The 20905-nt window shown below is 37.7% G+C and overlaps 1 protein-coding gene across 2 annotated transcripts in view; it reads right to left on the bottom strand.

Annotated features, from left to right (window-relative positions):
- Window positions 1–20905, bottom strand: part of LOC137942437 (lethal(2) giant larvae protein homolog SRO77) — a 36144-nt gene that overhangs the window by 10006 nt on the left and 5233 nt on the right. The window contains exons 2-8 of one of the 2 annotated variants that reach the window (XM_068788074.1): window positions 17676–17806; window positions 9072–9156; window positions 8333–8386; window positions 7247–7338; window positions 7059–7162; window positions 6520–6595; window positions 5776–6229 (exon numbers count right to left, since the gene is read on the bottom strand). In XM_068788074.1, coding sequence (XP_068644175.1) covers window positions 5776–6229; window positions 6520–6595; window positions 7059–7162; window positions 7247–7338; window positions 8333–8386; window positions 9072–9156; window positions 17676–17806 — 996 coding nt within the window. Of the gene's footprint in view, window positions 1–5775; window positions 6230–6519; window positions 6596–7058; window positions 7163–7246; window positions 7339–8170; window positions 8249–8332; window positions 8387–9071; window positions 9157–17675; window positions 17807–20905 lie in introns of those variants that run through there. The other variant, XM_068788075.1, reaches the window with a different exon arrangement.

Genomic DNA, 20905 nt, shown 5'->3' with positions numbered 1-20905 from the left:
AAGTTAATCATTGAAGGTGACTCGAAGACGGTTATTAGTTAGTGTTCCAAAGACAGCCTTCCCCCTTGGCGCCACTGGCCCATCACTGATAGTATTGCTAACATTTTATCTTCTACGCATTGTAATTGAAATCTCATTCCTAGATCAGCCAATTCTTTGGCTGATAAATTAGCAAAATTCGGAACTTCCCAGCAATCTTTCATTGTATGGGAAGGATTCCCTCCTTTGTAAATTGCTCTTTTGAGCTTTTGTCTTAATAAAAATCAACATCGTTTCAAAAATAAAAAATAAAAAATGATATCAATTTTTATGCTTGGCAACCCCATTTTCTTTGGGGAGTATAAACACACGAAGATGTAAATTGTTGATTAAGGTACTCAAACTCATTATTAGTACAAAACACACTAAAACGTGCATCAAACTAGTTGTTTATTTCATGATAAAACTTCACGAATACATCAAAAACTTCAAACTTTTCTCTTAAAGATACAACCAAGTAACCCGGGTGAAGCCATCAATGAAAGACGGAAAATACTTCAAAACCAAATGAACTCAAGACTCGACATGGGCCCTATACATCAGAATGAATTAATTCAAAAAGACAAGAACTATTACCAGAACTAACTGGGAAACTAAATCTATGATGCCTTCCCAGTTGACAAAACTCATACTCAAAAGAAACATCAATAGGGATAAATGGAAAAGACTGACAAAGTTTTGTTGATGATGGATGCCCTAACATCAGATGCCATAAGAATGGTGAATCCTTTGCAGACAATGCCACTAGTGTCGGAGTAAAAACATCATCTAGCACATAAAGCCCGTCTTTCTCATGTCCAGAATCAATTGTCTTCGTTTTCAAGTTCTAAGTAGGAGAAAAGGTTACAAAACCATTCAACTTAGAAATATGACTAACATAAAGCAAATTAATTGGAAAATTAGGAACAAATGAAACAGAGTCTAATGACATTTTCGGAGTAGGAAGAATAGTACGCTCACCTTAAATCGGGGAAGTAGAACCATCAACTAAGACCACATGACGATAAGACTTGGAGGAACTAATTGATTAGAACAAAGATTTCATATCTAACATGTGAGTAGAAGCTCCTGAATCAATAATCCAGGAGGAGAATGTGACACATTCAGTGCAGTCATACCTGTACTTGCTATTGTGGCACTTGCTATAGTAGAAGATTCGGTCATAGTGGTACTAGAGGTTGGTGTAGAAGCAATTTTGGACTGATCCAACCGCTAAATCAACTACTGTATGTCATCCTGAAGTCTAAAATGGGAAGATGTATCATGGCTAATCACAACAGAGTTAGCCCAAGTTGGCTTACCATACTTCTCCCAACATTTCTTAGAGAAGTGGTTGTTTCTACCACAGTGAATACATCTCCTCTCACATCTATCATTCCAACCACGAGTACAAGAATCTCTTCCTCTCCCTCCACTACTGTTTCTGCAACCTATATTCTCAACTTTATTATATGAAAGATGAAGGTTGAGAGCTATTGCATCAAATGGTCGAGTATTTTCCTCACCCTTGCCTACCACTACTCCCTCTGCCTGTATAACTCTATTAAATGTATGTTCAAGAGTAGTGGTATCATCAATAGCCAATAGTTGTGTCCTTATGGAATCATATTATGATCCAAAATCATCAAGAAACCAAGCAACTTGAATCTGATTCTCCTTCTTTCGAATGTCTTCACCATTCGTAATAAATGGATGAAAGGTACTAATTTCTTGCAGTACACCTCTCATCTCAGTGAAGTAGTTAATTATTGTACAATCACCGTCTTCATGTTGAAGTATTAGACAAATAGCTCATATATACGAGAAAGGTTGCTCTCTTGTGACAAGATAAAAGACAGAGTATCTCACATTGCTTTGGCTGTCCCACATGTCATAATCTGGTCACTAACCTAGGTTCCATACTGTTGACTAACCAAGTCATGACCCAGCTGTCCTCAGCTTCCCAATCTTCAATAATAGGTATAGGAGGATCATCTCTTATGTATTTAGCCTTCTTTTTGGCCTTCATGTACGTGAGCCCTAACCTAGACCAATTCACATAATTGGACCCATTCAATTTAATAAACATTATCAAAATGGATCTAGAATCCTTACCCTCAGAACTGAATGTCTAAATGCAGCAATTTGAGTGCTCGATTCTACCAATTGGAGTCACAAAAATGGCCAATAAGTGTAATGAACTAATCAGAGGAAGTACCAAACTCAATAGAAATTCACTCCAAATGTTCCAAAATTACGGCACGCAGGTCCCACACCTCAATTAGGGCACACCCTTCAAATCTTGCACAACAATTATGAAAAATAGAAACTTGGGGAAAGTGTTTCCCTTTGGTTAATTGACGCTCTAGTGTACTGAATTGTAGTGTTTGGTGATATTTAATGGCTGATTCCAGCACACGGGTTGCTGTCCAAAGAACTGCTGAGAGCTTAGATGTGAAATTCTCTTAGTCTATTCAGATAACTACGATCCGGTTGAATGGATCGAATTATGTAAACTGATCTAGATCAGTTTTGATGTATTTGAGAGCCAGAAGAATGGAAAAATATATAAATGATGATCCCCCGATACCTGTTAGTGAAGATTGGGAGCCAGAAGATAATTTAGTAATGACTTGGTTGGTCAACAGTATGGAATCCAGATTTAGTGATGAGATTTTGAGTTACAGTACTGTTAAGGCAATGTGGACTACATTGGCTTCCACTTTGTCTTAAGAAAGTAATTTGTCAAGGATCTATGAGTTACATGTGAAGTTCTTTAATATGAAGCGTGAAGGGTATAGTTCACACTACTACACAAATATCCTTAGATTCGGTTTTATTTGTGCCAAAGTTTCCAATTAATCTCTTGTCTGTGAGTCATATAACTAAATACTTAAACTGTTCAGTAACTTTTTATACTACTTCTTGTGTTTTCTAGGACTTGCAGACGAAGAGGACGATTGGTTCAGGACATGAGAAGGGAGGGCTCTACATGCTGGATGATGTATCCGTTTCTCGAGTTGTAGCTCTCACTACTGCATATTCTTCTTACTTATGGTATTTGCGCTTGGGACATCCCTCACCAGCTAAGTTGCGCCGATCTTTTCCTTCTTTGCCAGCCGATATTTCATTTGATTGTGAATCCTGTCAGCTGGGAAAACATCATCGCTTCAGTTTCCTAGGTAGTTCTAGTCAAAGCACCAAGTTGTTTGAATTAGTCTACTCTGATGTATGGGGTCCATGTTGGGTTCATAACCCATTTGGTTTTAAGTATTTTGTGTTGTTCATTGATGATTTCAATAGAGTCACTTGGGTGTATCTCCTATGGGAGGTCCGAAGTATTTGATCTTTTTCCTCTTCTATTTTCTCCCCAAATCACCTATTTTTCACAATTAAACCAAATTTCCAGCAATGATACTCTCAACATAGCATAAAATTGACTTTTGGCATGCTGACCTCAGCAAAGGAAGGATGACGCAGGCAGGTATGAGGCTAAAAAGCTTCAGCAACTTCCAAAGACAGTTGGGCCTTATAACTACTCAAAAAATAGCAGTAGCCATCAACCAAAGGAAGTTATGGCAGTAGAAAAAGGAAAACAATGATTTTGTCCTACCAGAGGAGATTGATCTGATTTCTGCCTTTGGGATGGAGAGAGAGGTATAAAAACTCCCAAGAATTGATGCTAACGCTCTGGTACCATGATAAAAATCAAGAAAATATAGAGATTTGGAGTTAGAAGAGGAGAAATAAAAGGGAAGAGGAGTTTGAGAGAAGCAGCAAAGGAGGCTGCTTTGTTAGTCAAACGAAAGGTCTAAAATGTCCCTCAATTACAACACTCCATATCTCTCTCTATACAACTCAGATTTTCACATAAATTGAAACATAGGCAAATAACATGAAAGACAATATATCTGATATAATATGACACTTATCAGATATAATAAAATGACCAAAATACCCCTGTCTATGTAATTTAACACCTTATATAGAATTACAGAAGGTTAAAAAAAAAAAAAAAGACACCTAGAGAACACAAGCAGTGATCAATCAGATACATCTTTTCATGTTCCAACAAGAAGGTTATAGGAGGTCCACCTTTAGGCAAGGAACGGGGGAGACTATTGCCACCTCTAGGAGTATGAGACAAAGAAATAACAAGAGTTATAGATGTCTTCAATCCCATCAAAGTTCTGCAGGAAGAGCCTGGGGGATTTCCTCTCCAAGGTCTAGTGGATCATAATCACATAACCACCCTCGACCACAAGAGGGTCAGAAATATCATTTTTGTGAAGTTTTAACCTCAGCAGCAAAGCTCTTACTTCAGCCTCAGTCAAGCTGCGTGGCTAAAGGGAGCAGAGTGTACCAGATGAATGTTTGCAGCCAAGTCATGAACAAAAACCCCTCAACATAGGAGTTATGCTTTTAAGAATCTGAGACCCAGAGACCCAACTTGACTCACCCAAAGGCTCACCAGGGGTGGGCAACTTAGTGCCACATATCTTATTGGGCAACACCAGTTTATCTCAAACTAAAACAATTATTAAAAAACAAAAATGCCCATACGATATGTATCGTATATCACCAAGAATTTTCAACATAAGAGACTTGTCATTCAATATGCGCAACTTAAGGTTAATCCAATGGCACAGGTAATCCAATTTCTTTTTATTGCCATTTCGGCCAGTTTAGAGTCACCTTGGATTGATGGATTTATTCAATCCAATCAACGTTGACCACACCTAAGAATCCTGGAATAACTCCAGGGATCCTTCTTGCATCCGTCGTTTTTAGTAGTAGCACTTTTGTGTCTACTTTCTCCTACCATATTAATTTACAGGGGTAAAGGAGCAATATTCCCTGAACTATTTAGAGAGCACCTAACTTTATTTGATGCATTTCAAAGGTAAAAATTGTCTAAACTCCTGTAAAATTCTCAAAGAAAAAATATCTGTAAAATTCATATGAAGTAAATAATCAGAAGTAAATAATCAATCCAATAAAACCCCATCTCATCTGTATGATTTCTTCTTCGACCATCTCTTATGCATGATTTAATAGCTATTTAAGGGCAACCATCAGTAACTTAATTATATCAATTTTCCCTATTTCATTACTCATATCAAGTTGCATATTATGAAATAAATAACTGCCTTATCATCTACAGTGATAAACACTCACTTTTATGTATCCTTCTGAAGGAAAGGTGAGATTATTACAACTTCAACAACAATGACAACATCTTACACATTTTTCTTCAAAGCATCACCAGATGTATGTGATAGGCTACAAGTTTACCCTTCATTCGCCCTGTGGCTATCTGAAGCATGCTGATGGTATTCATTGTCCTCCTAAAGACCCGCTGATTACTCTAGTCAAGAACTCTAAATAACAGCCAAGTAATGGCCAAATCGAATTTAAAGAAAACAACGGAAGGATAAAAAGATTAGAAGTAAATAGTGCACGATATCATTTATCCAGGAGTAATTACACCCCTTGAACAAACCATATTATGACCTGAATCTAAGACATAGAGAAACAAAAGAATGTTTCCCATTAATCATACCGGTCAGAAGATTGTTTCAATTTGATAGAAGACAGTTCAGTTCACACAAATTTAGTGATATCATCAAAATGTTAACTTTTATAGATCATCAAATTTTGGTAATTCTACTCCAGTAGAAAACGTGTCATCGAAATGATTGCTAAGGTCAATCCTTGACTAACTGAAATGAAAAGCAATACAACTCAAGAACTTACTGTTAAAACTTCCTCAGATCCTACTTCATCCCCACCATAAATGAAAAGATAGCCTCCACGATCATTGCATGGCTTACTAATTGGAGCCCAGTGCAAAACAATGACAGGAAGCCTTCTTTCTCCAGATGAAAGCTCTAGCTTAACAACATTATTAGATGAAACTTCAGCTTGTTGAGGTTCTTTAAAGGAAGAAGAAGACAAAATATTCCATAACAGTATATCCCCATCTATGTACCCAACCGCAAGAACAGACCCATTTGCAGATGCCCAACAAAGTGAGCATATCTCTTTTTCCTGTTCATAGCTAGATGAAGAGGTCTGAAGCTTGTCAGAAGTCTTATTTGGCAGATTATCATCGTTCAATTGGAGATCCATGCAGCCCCTAACAAGAAGGGGACGAGCCTCAGAAATATCCCAGAGGATAATCAGTCCATTCTCATAAGCAATTATCACTCTGCAGAAGGAAAACAAGTTTGAGATTTGCATTCAGAAAATAAATAAATAAATAAATAAATAAATAAAAGTAAAAAATTACCTTATTGTTAGCAATTCAAGTATAAAAAATGAACTTTGCATAAAAGTACAATAAGAAGAAAAAAGCAGATATATATGTAATGTTTCATGTGCAACAAGTCACAATGCATGCACCTAAAAATTTCATTGGATGGTTTTCAGGTATAATAAATCAGAAGAGCATCATATGGGAAAGTATATAAATACCACTATTTTTTACATCTACCTCACCTATTGCCAGAGGTACAAGGTTGTGGCAGAATTCCAACTATGGGTAGATGATTTGGCAATGAAACACTAGCTGCTTCTGTGAAAGTAGATTGAGAGTGATCATGGTTAGACGATGTTAACATTTGAAACTTATAATGATATCAGAAAGAGAGGAAGAGAGTAGAAGAAGAAGAAGAACACGAAGTAGAGATATACAGCAGTGAATGCCAAAACAGCACAAATTTCAAAACACTGCAAAGGCTTACGTCCATCTTCTGTGACTATCTACAAAAAAAAGAAGGATGTCTGATGGAAAAGAGAATTTTATTTATAGAGCCCATCTAAGAATTTTTAATTACAGAAGTTTCAATCTATTTGGCAAACATATCTTCGGGTAGTTGCACATTTATTTTGGAAACACATCTTTGGGGGAGAATACCAAAAAGCAATATTTAAAGCATTAAGGAACAGTAGATATTTTGCATTTACAAGAACAAGTTAAGAAGTATTTCATGAACGCAAATGTAAAAATATGTTTATGGAAAGAACCATAACAATACCAGCTATAAGGGTTGCAGGTATTTGATATTGCAACCTACAGAGTTCCCCTTCTTCAATGTCATACTTCAAGACAGACATCAACCCATTGTCATCCCCAACACACCTATATAAAAGAGTAGCTGCAATGTAAAGGTATTTATTTGATTAAAAATAAGAGCTGTACAGGAAAATCTTTACAATGGCTTACATGAAATGAGTCCCATGAATTATGGAAAATGCAGTAACATTAGATTCCCACTGTAAGCAACAAGTTGAAGACCTACGCTCCAGATCCCAGACCTGAAGATAGAGAATTGTCCAAATTAATATACAATTATGCATTTCCAAAAAAAATGCAATTATTAAGGAGTAAATCACATTCCTAGATCAGCCAACTCCTTGGCTGATAGATTAACTAAATTTGGAACCTCCCAGCAATTTCTCTTTGTTTGGAACAATATAATGTTAAAGATATTCGTGACACGTCATCGAAAGCCGTGTACGTATTGAAATATCCACTGGAGGCTATAAATATCAGGCAGCTCCGCATGGGTGAGAGTTCACATTTCTTCATTCCAAGAACGTATCATTAAGAACTCACCAAAGCAGCGGAGTAGAGAGAGAAAAGAAAAGAAGGCAAGAGAAACATACAAGAGGGTTGGAGACCAATCTCAATCGCTTTAGAGGTAAAAGGATTTCTTGGGAAAGAACGTTACGCCGCATATGGGAGCCACAAAGGCAAGTAGCTTCTCCTTTTGTTCTTTGACCAGTGTTTCTGTTGAAATTGAATATAATGGATTGGAGGTTTTTGTGTGTTTAGTGTTTTGATTGTTTAGGTTCTTTTTGGGTTTTCAATTCGTTGGGTTTTTCTTTTTGTTAGTTTTGTGTGTTTTTATTGTGTCTTTTGATGCATTGTTTGGTTGTCAGACTCTTGTTTTGATGGATTCTTGAAATACCTGCATTAGGGTTTTGGATGGAACAAAAAGTGGAAATAGATTTTAGTCAAGGGTCATCTTGTAATCTTGCTCTTCTGAGCCTTTTAATATAATTCAGTATCATTTCAAAAAAAAAAAAAAAGGAGTAAAACACATGGCACGAAGAACTAACTGAATACCGGCCATACGTTGCCTACCTGTATGTATGTAGTTATCCAATACTGAGCCATGCATAAATGGTGATTATGCCAAAATTTTGTAGGTAACAATTAGTACTATTAAGATAGAACACAATAAAACAAGTTCAGTGTGCAGCCAGAAGAGTAAATTCATTAGTTGAATAAGTAAAAGGGAAGTACCTGAATATCATTTTCGTTGGAGACGCTCACCAGGTACCCTTGGTTGTGTAAAAACTGATAAAGATTACATTAATTTATCGTGAATAAGTTTTTTTAGGTTGAATAAACAGCAAAGCCTTACAAGATTAAAGTTAACAGTACTGTAAACAGGAAAGTCACAAATTAAGAACACAATTATGAATTTAATTTGTATATTATGGATTTAGTATGTGAATTTATGAAAGCCAGAGGTCATTTCTATTTTCTCTTCTTTTTTTCTAGTGAGAGGTCTTCAGTTCTAGCCTTACTAAGGAATAAGGAGGTGAGTGTGTGTATAATCAACATTAAAACAAAACAAAAAAACAAACAAACTGTAAACGTTTGCAAATTCAAAAAATACTTTAAACATTTGAAAATAATTTGGACCAAAAATTTTTAGTGGATTTTACCAAAGAAAATCAGGAAACTGTTCAAAAGGACATATATTTCCACTTTTTTCAGAATGAGTAAGTAGAGTCGCCATCTGATAAAAAAATTATATAAAAATCCCACACTATATTGTCTTCTTGGGAAAATTAGATTCACCTTCACGCACAAAAATTCAAACATCTACCCATCCAAAAACAAAAGAAAAAATGATCACAAAGTCAAGCGAGTATAAAAACGAAAATAGTGACTATGGGACACAGACATGACAGCAGTGACAGAACCCAGAAGAAACTTAGTGAATTATTTTCATTCCATGACCCTGAGTACCAACCTCTAAATTTTTAAATGGCAACTGTTTTGAGGACACAAGAAGCCCTTCGATATTATTCCCACCTATAACTTTTATCCTACCATCCCTGCAACATTCAAATGGAACCAGATTAAATTTGTACCAGCACACAAGCACAACTGCAACTTGAAAAAAGAACAAATAAAAAACAAAGAAAGGCACCATAGTCACTGCCCTCTTATACATTTTTCTTTAAAGATTCCGTAAGAAGGCTTGAGGGGGAGAAAACTACACCTAACCCAAGCAAAATGATATAGAATGCAAAAAGATAATGAAGGAAAGCTTAAAGGGGGAGAGAGATGTTGTTGGGGGAACCCTTCTTGAGCTGGTGCATCTGCAATGACATTGAGGCCCTTAGGAGTCTGAAGCCAAGATCTATTCAGATCTCTACAAATCTTCAACTTCATCAAAGTAAAGCAAAAGACCTCCAGGGGATTTCGGATCTACAGGTCCATCTAATGATTACAGCTAAATCCTCTTCCATAGTGAAGGGAACCTTTACATGTACAGCTGAAGATCCTAGAAGGGGGCTCTCAACTCCACCACCATGGCATCACAGACTGAAAGAAGCAGAAAATACAAGAAGGATATTACCTGTGTAGTCTGATAAAGATGCAAAAATAGATGAAATAGGAAGGTAGAAGAGGAAAAGATGAAGGGAGGAAGAGAAAGTCTGAAAAAGAAGCAATGAAGGCTGCATTGATCTGTCTCGAAAATTGAGACTGATCCCTCTTTATTACCCACTTAAGTGAGTTTAGGTCAAAGGACAAAAAAATGCCTTTACGAACAAAATACCATAGGTCTCTCTCTATACAACTCAGATTCTAATACAAATTGAAACATAGGCATATGAAATGAAAATATCCTGCTGGTACAGTATGACACTTATATGACAAAGAATAAAAACCAAAGTACCCCTGCCAATGTAAGTTAACACTCTCCCTCAAGCAGAAGAGTAGATATCAAAAAGTCCTAGTTTGTTACAAAATCCCAAGTGTTCTTTCCTTCTAAGAAGTTTCATAAATACATCTCCAAGTTGCTCTAAGTGACCCTAGCATGATAGTATCTCTAATAAAATGGCAGGCAACCTCTATTTGTTTCGTTCTTTCATGAAAGATTTGGGTTACTTGCTATGAAAATAGTTATTTGATTACCACACTTCATAGTCATAGGTTCTGGAACAAAAAAACTACATTCGATAAGAACAAACTTAACCCACATAAGTTCGTTGACTGTGTGAGTCATTGTCCTATATTCAACATCTATGCTAGGTTTGACCACAACAACTCGTTTATTGCTCTTCTAGCTCATACGTTACCTCCAAAAAAACAACAGTAACCCGTAGTTGACCTTCTATCCATCTTGCACCCAGCATAATTTGCATCAGAGTAACCCAATTCACCAATCTTATCATTTTGGGTATACAGTAGGCCTTTTCTAAGAGCGCCTTTCAAATATTTCAAGATACTATGAGCCGCTTCTACATGTACCAATTGTGGCAAAGGATATATCGAGCCTAGTGATTGCAGCACAATTAACTTATGAACTAGGCGTCTGTACTAGGTCTAATCCTTGACTATGGGACTATGAGAATCATGAAGACCAGCGTTAACTTCTATGGGGATCTCCACTGGCTTAGCACCTAACATATCATATGTACTCAACATGTCAACAACATATTTTCATTGAGAAAGAATAATTCCCTTTTTACTCCGAGCTACTTCAATGCCAAGGAAACACTTAAGTGTCCTAGATCTTTGGTCTAAAATTGTATGACCAAATATTGTTTTACTTCTTCAATCCTTTCTAAATAACAATACCTTTCTTCCTCTTCAATACGAAAACTGAATGATCACAATGACTTCTATAAAACCCAAATCTTGTCAGAACATTGCTAAACTTCTCAAACAAGTCCTTGGACTTTGTTTAAGCCTATACATAATTTTCTTCAAACGACACACTTTAGCTTTTTTTCCCTAAGCAATGTACCCTAGAGATTACTCCATATACACTTCTTCCTTCACACATACCCCACTCATTTCCTCATCGATAACGCGTTTCCTCTCAAGCAAAGCTATAGCATCCTGCACTGAATGAGGAATTGAGGACGAGGACAGCAACATAGCAAAGAACTTGTATGAAATGGATAAGAAATCAAAACATACATAATGAGAAATAGGAAGAAAAATGCAAGACCTTTACCTTTCCGAAGACTAATAGAAAGATCCAAGTCAATTGAAGTGGGACCTATAGGCAAAGAGGAAGATGGCTGGTCTTGAGAGGCGAGCTTATGAGCCGGACAGTCTGCAAGTGCTGAAGCAGGCAATAGACGACATGAACGTCTTCTATAACCTAAAGTGGTAGAGTGAATCCTATAGAAGATGTATCCATAACAGCAATAGGTACCGGGTTATCCATATAAGGTTCAGATTGAGGCTTTGTTGAAGATGCAAAGTATGGAGTGTTCTCAAAAAATGTGACATCAGAAGAAATATATATTTTCCTTTTGATTGGATCATAACTTTTGTATCCCTTTGATGACGTGAATAACCCAAAAAAGACACATTTGATAGCACGAGGAGACAACTTGTCCACAAATGGACTGAAAGAATGGATAAAAGATGTAGACCCAAATATGTGAAGGACAACATCAAATAAAAGGATACAAATTGCTGGTTGAGAAACTCAAGGCATTATCAACACAAAAGATACTAACACGTGCATCAAACTGAATTTTTATTTCATTAAAAACTTCACAAATACCAGACCACAGATTTTCCCCGTAAAAGATATAACCAGATAAGCCGACTGAAATCATAAATAAAAGACGCAAAGTACTTAAAGCTAAATGGACTAAGGACTCTACATGGACCCCATACATCAGAATGAATTAACTAAAACAGGCATGAATTATGACAAGAACTAACTGGGAAACTAGATTTATGATATTTTCCGAGTTGACAAGACTCACATTCAAAGGAAACATCAACAGGTAAAGACAAAAAGGACTGACGGAGTTTTGCTGGTGATGGTGCCCCAACCTCATGTGCCACAAAAATGGAGCGTCTTTTGTAGTAAGCGCCATAATTGTCGAAGTTGATACACCATCCAACACGTAAAACCTGTCTTTCTCATGTCCTAAACCAATCATCTTCTTCGTTTGCAAGTCCTGAAATACACATGATGTAGGAGAGAATGTTATTGAACAATTGAGAGAGTTAATAATGTGACTGACCAGAAAGTAAATTAATAGAAAAATTAGGAACAAACAAAACTAAATCCAATGACATTTTAGAAGTGGGTTGAACAGTACCCTCCCCCTAAATTGGGGAAGAAGAAACATCAGCCAAAACCACATGACAATAGGACTGTGAAGGATTAATTGATTGAAACAAGGACTTCATACCTGACATGTTAGTAGAGGAGTCTTGCCCACGACCTCTACAACTGATTATGAGGCTTTAAGAAGAGACCTTTCCAAATGACCTTTTCAAATATCTCAAGATTCCTTGTGCAGTTTCCAGATGGATTTTGCATGGTTATTCCATGAATTGACTAACTACACTGACAACAAAAGAGATGTCAGGGCGAGTAATAGTAGCATATATGAGTTTGCCAACTAGACGGTGATATATCGTCTTATCATTGAGTTCAATACTCTGATCATCATAAAGATCAAGTTCAGTTTCCATTGGAGTTTCAAGAGGCTTGGCACCCAATAATCCATACACTTGCAACATATTTGTGACATACTTCCTCTATGTCAACACAAAACCTGCCTTGCTTCTTGCCACTTCAATCCCCAGAAAATATTTCAGGGAACCAAAATCTTTAGTTTGAAAATGTTCACCAAATGTGTCTTTACTTCCTCAATACCTATCACATCACTGCCAGACAATATGATATCATCCACATATACTAATAACACCACAATAAAGGATGACAGCTTCAGGACAAAAAATGAACGAACACAATGACTCCTAGAAAATCCAATGGATATGACAACTTGGCTGAATTTCTCAAATCATGCATGTGGACTCCATTTGAGATCATATATTACTTTCTTGAGTCTGCAAATTTTATTAACATACCCAAGAGGTTGCTTCATATACACTTACTCTTCCAAATAACTATACAACAAAGCATTTTTTATATCAAATTGACACAATGACCACCCCTGGTATCAACTATAGAAAACCAAAATCAGACAAAGGACAATCTGGCAACCGAAGAAAACATCTCAAAAACATCAATTCCATAGGTTTGTGTAGCCTTTGACTACCAGTCTAGCCTTGTACCTCTCCGTAGATCCATCATCCTTATATTTCACCATATACAACCATCTACATCCAACAACAGTAGCACTTGAGGGCAGATCACGCAACCACCAAGTCCCCTTATCAAACAGTGTTTCCATCTCAGCATCCATAGCTTGCTTCCAATGTGGAGAGAAGAGAGCAGCCTACACTAAAGAAGGAATAGTGCAAGATGATAAAGACAATGCAACCTTTTTGTACTAGTCAGACAACAATCAAACGAAACAAAATTTGACAATGGATGACAAGTACCTTTTTGAAAGCCCTTCTGAAGAGCAATAGGAAGATATAAATTACATACTTCAAGACTTGTAGACGAAGTGATTTTTTTATCTGATGTAAGAGAAGGAACTATAGTCGGAGGTGAGGGCACCCATCGCCGATGGTATACCTGCAGTGGTTTCTCAACAATAACACTAGGTTAAGGTCAAGGACCATCGTCCACAGGTGTATGAATAACTAACTCTATACCTGTAGTACAAGAAGGAACCACATCTATAGTGGAGGATGCAAAGAAGGGACTACCCTCTAAAGATGTTGCATCAACATATACAAATGCTTTCATCGTAGAAGGACAAAATCATTTTTATCCCTTCAGTGTACGAGAATATCCCAGGAAAATACACTTTACTGCACAAGGTGACAATTTATCTCTAAATGGACCAAACACGTGTAAAACAAAAGCATCCGAGTACACGTGAAGATAAAGGAAATAATGGAACAAAAGGCAGTAAAAGTTATATACGTATTTTACCCCTAAGAAAAGAAGAAGGCATCTTGTTGATGAGAAAACACGTAGGAAGGACCGCATCACCCCAATAAGACTTGGGTACGTTTATATGAAATAACATGGTACATGCCACTTCCAATAGATGGAGATTTTTACACTCAGCTACTCCACTTTGTTATGGAGTAAACACACAAGATGACTGATGAACAAGCCCTTGACTTTGAGAAAAGATATCAAATTCCTAATTCATCGATTCCAGCCTATTATTAGTACGAAGTACACAAATAGAAGTGGCAAACTGATTTTTATTTCATAAAAGTTTTGAAATACATCAAACACCTTAGATTTCTCCTAAAGGAGATACGCTCAAGTACATATATTGAAATCATTAAAGAACGAAAGAAAATACTTATAACCAAATAAAGTAGTCCCAGGACAAAGACCCCAAACATCAGAATGAACAATGTCAAACAACTGACTACTCCTGTGATGAGATACAAGAAATATTGTCCAGTGATGCTTGCCCAACTAACACAACTCACACCGAAATGAAAGACTGGAAGGAACTGTAGGAAACAGTTAAACCAATCTTGCCGGAGAGAGATGACTTAACCATAAATGTCACTGTAGAGGTGAGATTGCAAAGTGTAAAGCATATAGTGTATTATCGAGTGAGTGACTCTCCAAGTAATACATTCCACCCCTCTTAGGCGTGAAACCAATCATCCTCTTCGTCACGAGATCCTGAAAAACACAATGGGTAGGATAACTCTTTAATGAACAATATGAACAATTTATTAATTTTGTTAACTAACTAACTGACAACAGACTAAGAGGAAACTTGGGAACAAATAAGACAAAATAGGAGATCTGAATGATGTAGGGGCAACTATACCGACTCCTTGAATTGATGACCCAAAACTATCAGCCAAGGTAACATGCTTAATATCAGATGACTCTTCTAAATTCGAAAAATAAGATGACACATAGGGGCAATAGCTCCTGAGTCAAGAACCCAGGTGGACGATGGACACACGTGAAGAGCAGACATACCTGAACTAGCCAACGTGAAGTTGGAGTGGAAGTCTAAGCCATAGATGCTAAGGAAGAAGCAACTGAGAGCGAAGTCATACATTGTACTAGTTGTTGTTGTTGTTGTTGTAGTAGTTGGTGCATTTCATCAGATGACCCTGGTATACCCGTGCTTACCACCTTAGTAGGAGTCTCCCGGCTATCATAAATAATCAAGTTTGCCTACGTTGATTTACTAAACTTGATCCAGCACTTATCTAGAAGTGGTTAAATCAACCACAAGGATTACCTCGCCTCCCAGATTTTCCATCACCTCGACCTCGACCAGGTTAATCTCTACCTTTGCCTCTACTGATATTGTTACGACCTTTAGAAGATTTTGTAAAACTAGAAGTATTAAGTGTAGAGGCATCCACCATCTGAACTCCTTCTGCACCCCGGGTACAATAATAGTTTCTGCATGCATAATTTTGTTGAATGTAGTAGATAAAGTAGGCACATCATTAGAAGCAAATAATTGTGCCTTTACTCCATCGAATTCAAACCCAGGTCATCAAGAAATTTAGCAACCAGCAACTGGTTCTGCTGCTTTCTTAATTCTCTTTCATCAATAGTGAAGGGATGATAGAAATTTATCTCTTGCCATACCCCTAAAAATTGACTGTAATACTTTGTAACCTCTCTTCAAACCAAAGAAATTTGTATATAACTCATACACTCGAGATAGATTGCTCTCTTGTGCACACAATGATTCGAGGAACACCCACACCTCTTTCAAAGTTTCACAATCTATGATTTGATTGCTTAATTTGGAATCAACATCGTTTAAAATCCATGTCATAACTTGACAGTCTTCTACATCCCAATCATCATTCATAGATACAGGAGGGTCATCTCTGATATGTCTTGATTTTTTTCTTGGCCTTTAAATACATTCATACAGATTTTGACCAGCTAAGATAATTCTACCCATTCAGTTTTTCCGAAGTGATAACAATAGTATCTTTCTCATCATAATCAACAACTTCCCTTGACGAAGAATATACCTCACCAGAATCAGCCATATGTACCACGAATAGGCCCGATTAAGCAAATATAACTTCAACCAACAGGATAGATGCAAAAGGTAGGTGAGCCCACTTCTCAAAAATTAGGGTTTTTATGCAATCTGCATTGAACCCAAATTGAGACAATTTCCACCAATAGAGAGTAATTGTACACTCAAAGATCACAAATCAGCAGCAATTAAGGCTGACGTCACCTTCCAAGGAGATGATGTAGTCAAGGAGCCCAGTATTGGGCTGTGTACCAGGTAAAGGGGGAATTTCCCCAAATCAGAAGTCCTTCCAGGACTCTATCTCATCAATAACTACTCTTAAATGCAGTAGTGGCCAATAAACCTAAGGTTTTGATAGAAAGAGAGAAGAAAATTTGATTTTTGTTGACCTATTGGGGCACAAACCACGAGAAACCTCCTCCTAAGGTGGTGCAATCTTCAATGGAGTTGAAAAAAACAGAATAAAGGTGATTCATTGCTCAGATACCATGTGAAATTGTAAAATAAGTGAGTATGAAAAGAGAAATTGAAGGAGAGAAGGAAAAAGAAGAGGAGAAGATGTCTATATTGAGAAGAGTCTCATTGGGAGTCATGCTCGACCCCCTCTACTATTTATTAAGTGAAGAGTAGTCAAAGTACAAAAATACCCTTACATGCTTAAAACATTTAAACCCTTATATCTCCCAATGGACAAAATCAAAATACATGAAACTAAACCTAGTGACTTAACTAAACATGTAGAATAAGATAATTTAGACTTCAGAAACATTTGCTGATGTGAAAGGACCAAAATACCACTTGAGTAGATTTTCTAACAGTTATAAGGTAAAGCCAAGAGGTCAAATATTTCTATAACTTCATTTTCTCTTAATGCACTCAAACAGATTTAGGTCCTAATTGCAGCTAGCACTTACAACATAATATGAACTTTACACTGTTATGTCTTGATCTATGATCAATGTGAAGATGGTGGAAAAGTGGTCACGAGATGCTGGTCTCCCACTCAGGTGTCCGACCACAGGAACTGTGGTCTCCACTTTGGAAGTGTATGGTAAAGTCATTATCAAGGTGTGGCTGAAGCTCACATATGTGCTTCCAAAGGCCGGTCAATCAGGAGCATGGGCAGGTGAGAGCCAGAGAGAGTCAGCTCACTAGTATTTGTTAATGACAATTTTTCTCCATAAACTCTCATTGTGACAACAAATGTGGAATACCTTGGCAACAATCAGTTGCATGAAAGATACAGAAAAAAACAAAATAACAGGGGTAGAACTGGTCAAGAAAGAAGTAAAGGAGGTACTTGGTGATATAGCTTGGGACGGAGCAGAATGGAGGAGGGCTCATGCATGCAACTAGTGAATCATTCATTCATTTCCACAACAATTGCTAACTGTAGTCCAAAATTACTACATGCAGTACAATTACAAAACATAGATAGCTGATGAACTCACAGTGTCCCAATAGCCAAGAGCCGCTGGACTGGATCAAAAGCCAAAGTGGAAGATGTGAATGGAATACCATAATGGACAGACATTCGTGGATCCAAATCTGCTGATGCAATGTGTGGTTGGCGTGTGTCATGCTGAATTAAATAACAACAAAGAAGGCTTGGAGTTAGTAGATATTGCAAGTTAGAAGTCACTAAATCCAACAGATCAGGCAAAAGAATGCCTCAAACTTCAAACCACTTCCCACACCCTCATGATGTTGAAAACATTTCTACTCATATATCTCAAGAACAGAAAAAAAAAAAATCTCATTTTTTCATTGTTCAAATTTGACAAAACACCAAACAAGCAAAAATATTCAAAAAGTAACTGAAAAAAGATCTCTAGTCCATGAAAGAACTCCAGTTTAACTGATTCCATCATTTCTGTTGCCAATATCAGCAACCATGCTAGTGCTGCACAGACTATTTCATGCACAAGAATTCATATGAACAAGAATTAGTTCTAGAGGAGCATAATGGCTTGCAAAATACACTGAACCTAGACATGTTAGAGTAACTAGACTGTCTGCCATGAAAGTAACTAATGAATACATATCCAAGTGACATACAATGGAGCAATCTTATCCTTCTCTAATAGGTCATCTGCAACTAAAGAAATGTACCCTTTTCTCCGTCAAGTTTGTGGAATTGCTAGTCTGCTTCATCCAAGACTAGACAAAGATTCACCAGTCTAATTTTGTTACCAGAGTTTTACCCAAACCCTGTAGTCCTTAAACCCCAAAGACCCAGGGTGACACCAAAATGCACCCCAATTGTTTTTAATGAGTCTGGCATCCCTGCAACTATAAAATTGCCCAGAAACACGTGTCAACATGTGTTCTGTATCCACCAACATGCTGGTCTCTATTACTCTTAATAGTGGACGCTTCTGCATTTTACCATAAACACAACTCTCCAAGTCCTTACATCAGAAGCAACAGATATCCCCCACACTTTCATCGGTGACGGACATCCCCTCTCTTCACTAATTTGTGGGGAGAGAATTATTTCAAATCTTCTTGTAATGAAGTATAGTTTAGTGGCACTAATAGTCACACAAGTGAACCTGAAATAGAAACAGTATACCCCCTCCGACAGCCAAACTCAATGCCAACCCATACCTCCCAACTCCCCAAGTGACATTAGAAGCAACAGCTATCCCCCACTCTTTCATCGGTGACAGACATCCCCTCTCTCCACTAATTTGCAGGGAGAGAATTATTCCATGTCTTCTTGTAATTAAGTATATTTTAGTGGCACTAACAGTCACACAAGTGAACCTGAAATAGAAACAGTATACCCCCTCCGACAGCCAAACCCCTAAGCCCACCACACACACCCCCTCCTGCCCATGAAACCAATCTCCAATTAGACCTCTGCCAACTCTCACTCCCTGCGGCCCAATCACTCCCCCACCACAGACCTTGGACAAATCATGGCCTTCTCACCTTCCAACAGCGACTGCTCTTCCTTGAAAAAATTTCTCTTCCCCAAAGAATGACTCTGCCAAGCGTGCCAAATTTAAGTAATTATCTGCTACCAGCATCTGCAATGAAGAGTGGGGTGAAACTAAAGCAGACAACTTTGATTTTCTCCAACATGAGCAGGTAGTTAGTGGTTTGCCTAATAATGTGAGACCGGAAGACTGCTCCACCAGCGAAGTCACTTCGAAAACTTCAGCATCTCAGTCTGGCTCTCTTCCTGAATCCATAATGAACCAAAAAAAGAGCTTTATGACAAGGATACTTGGGCCAAGATGGCTGACTTTGAGGAAAACTTTAATGCTTCCATGAGCAAAAAAGTGTCCAAGAAAAGAGTGACAACAAAAAAGAAGGGTCAGAAATAATTATTGTCTCCTGGAATATCAGAGGAGTTGGCAAATCTAAACTAGGATTTGCTATCATAGCTGCCTTGGAGAAGCGGAAGGCCCAATTGATCATCCTTCAGCATACCAAAACATGTGTGATATTTGAGGCAATTTTGAGGGATCTTTAGCACATCCCTAGCCTGCCTGGATTGCTTTGGAAGCAATTGGGTCAGCTGGAGGCATCCTAGTGATTTGGGATAGGGTGGTGTTATATCTGCTTGACAGTTCGACAGTAATCATAAATGAATTCTCTCTTACTATCAAATTCATGGACGAGGCAGCTGGCATCTCTTGGTGACTTGGTGTATGGTCTGAGTAGCTATAGATGCCGACCTGAGCTGTCCGAGGAGCTCGCTAATGCCCTTGATTCTTGGAATCTGCCATGGCTTCTCGTCGAGGACTTTAATGCCATCCGTTTTTGCAACAAGAAGTCTCCTCCTGCCCTCTGTATTACTTCCTCCATGTGCGGATTCTGAGATTTCTTCGGCGCATATGATTTGTGGAAATCCCCACCTCTAGGAAGACCTTCACATGGAACAACATGCAAAGAATTCTTGTTCTCTCCAAGCTTGACCACTTTCTTGATTTTGAGTCTTGGCTCCAAATTTCATGTCGATTCTTCTATCGCAGTGCTAGGAAAGGCAATCTCGGACCACTGGCCAATCCTTCTTGATACGAAATCAAGCTCCTAGGGTCATAAGACATTCTGGTTTGAGAATCGTTGGCAAGAGTATAAGAGTTGCTATTGCCTTATGGAATCCTGGTGGAAAGACTATGAGATTGCTGGTCCCACTAGTGGCATTGTAGCTCTAAAGCTTAAGCACCTAAAGGCTAAACTCAGATAATGGTCCAAGATCAAACACACCTCTCTCTTGACTCAGGTTCAAGATTTGCGGCTACAACTTGATGCTCCAGACAACCCTGAAGAAGGTAGACCCTTCACGTTGTCCAAATTTTGCAACCACATTGTAGCTTCAAATTCTCTTCAAAATATGCTTAATAATGACCGAATTAAATGGAAGCAAAGAGAGTGATAGAAATGGCTGAAAGAAGGAGATGCAACACCCATTTCTTCTAGTCCATTGCTTCTACTATGCGTCAATCTAATAGAATCAACTTGCTTCAAATCGAAGACGAGCTGACTTTTGATAGATCAGCAATAACTAATGAGATTTTGAGCTTCTTTGTAGGTCTCTACAAGGAGGAATGCTCCAACAAGCCTTTTCTTGAAGGTCTTCCACTCTTAAAGTTGTCTAGCTCCCAATGTCTGGACTTAGAGTAACCATTCATCAAAAAGAAAATTGAAGTAGCAGTCACTACGATGC

This window comes from Aristolochia californica, unplaced genomic scaffold (genome assembly GCF_029961685.1).
Source record: "Aristolochia californica isolate CCGP_79_NKW_82.1479 unplaced genomic scaffold, dmAriCali1.0.hap1 SCAF_10, whole genome shotgun sequence".
Classification (NCBI taxonomy): Eukaryota; Viridiplantae; Streptophyta; class Magnoliopsida; order Piperales; family Aristolochiaceae; genus Aristolochia; species Aristolochia californica.
The sequence above is the reverse complement of the archived record's forward strand: the minus strand, read 5'-3'. Positions and strand labels throughout refer to the sequence as shown.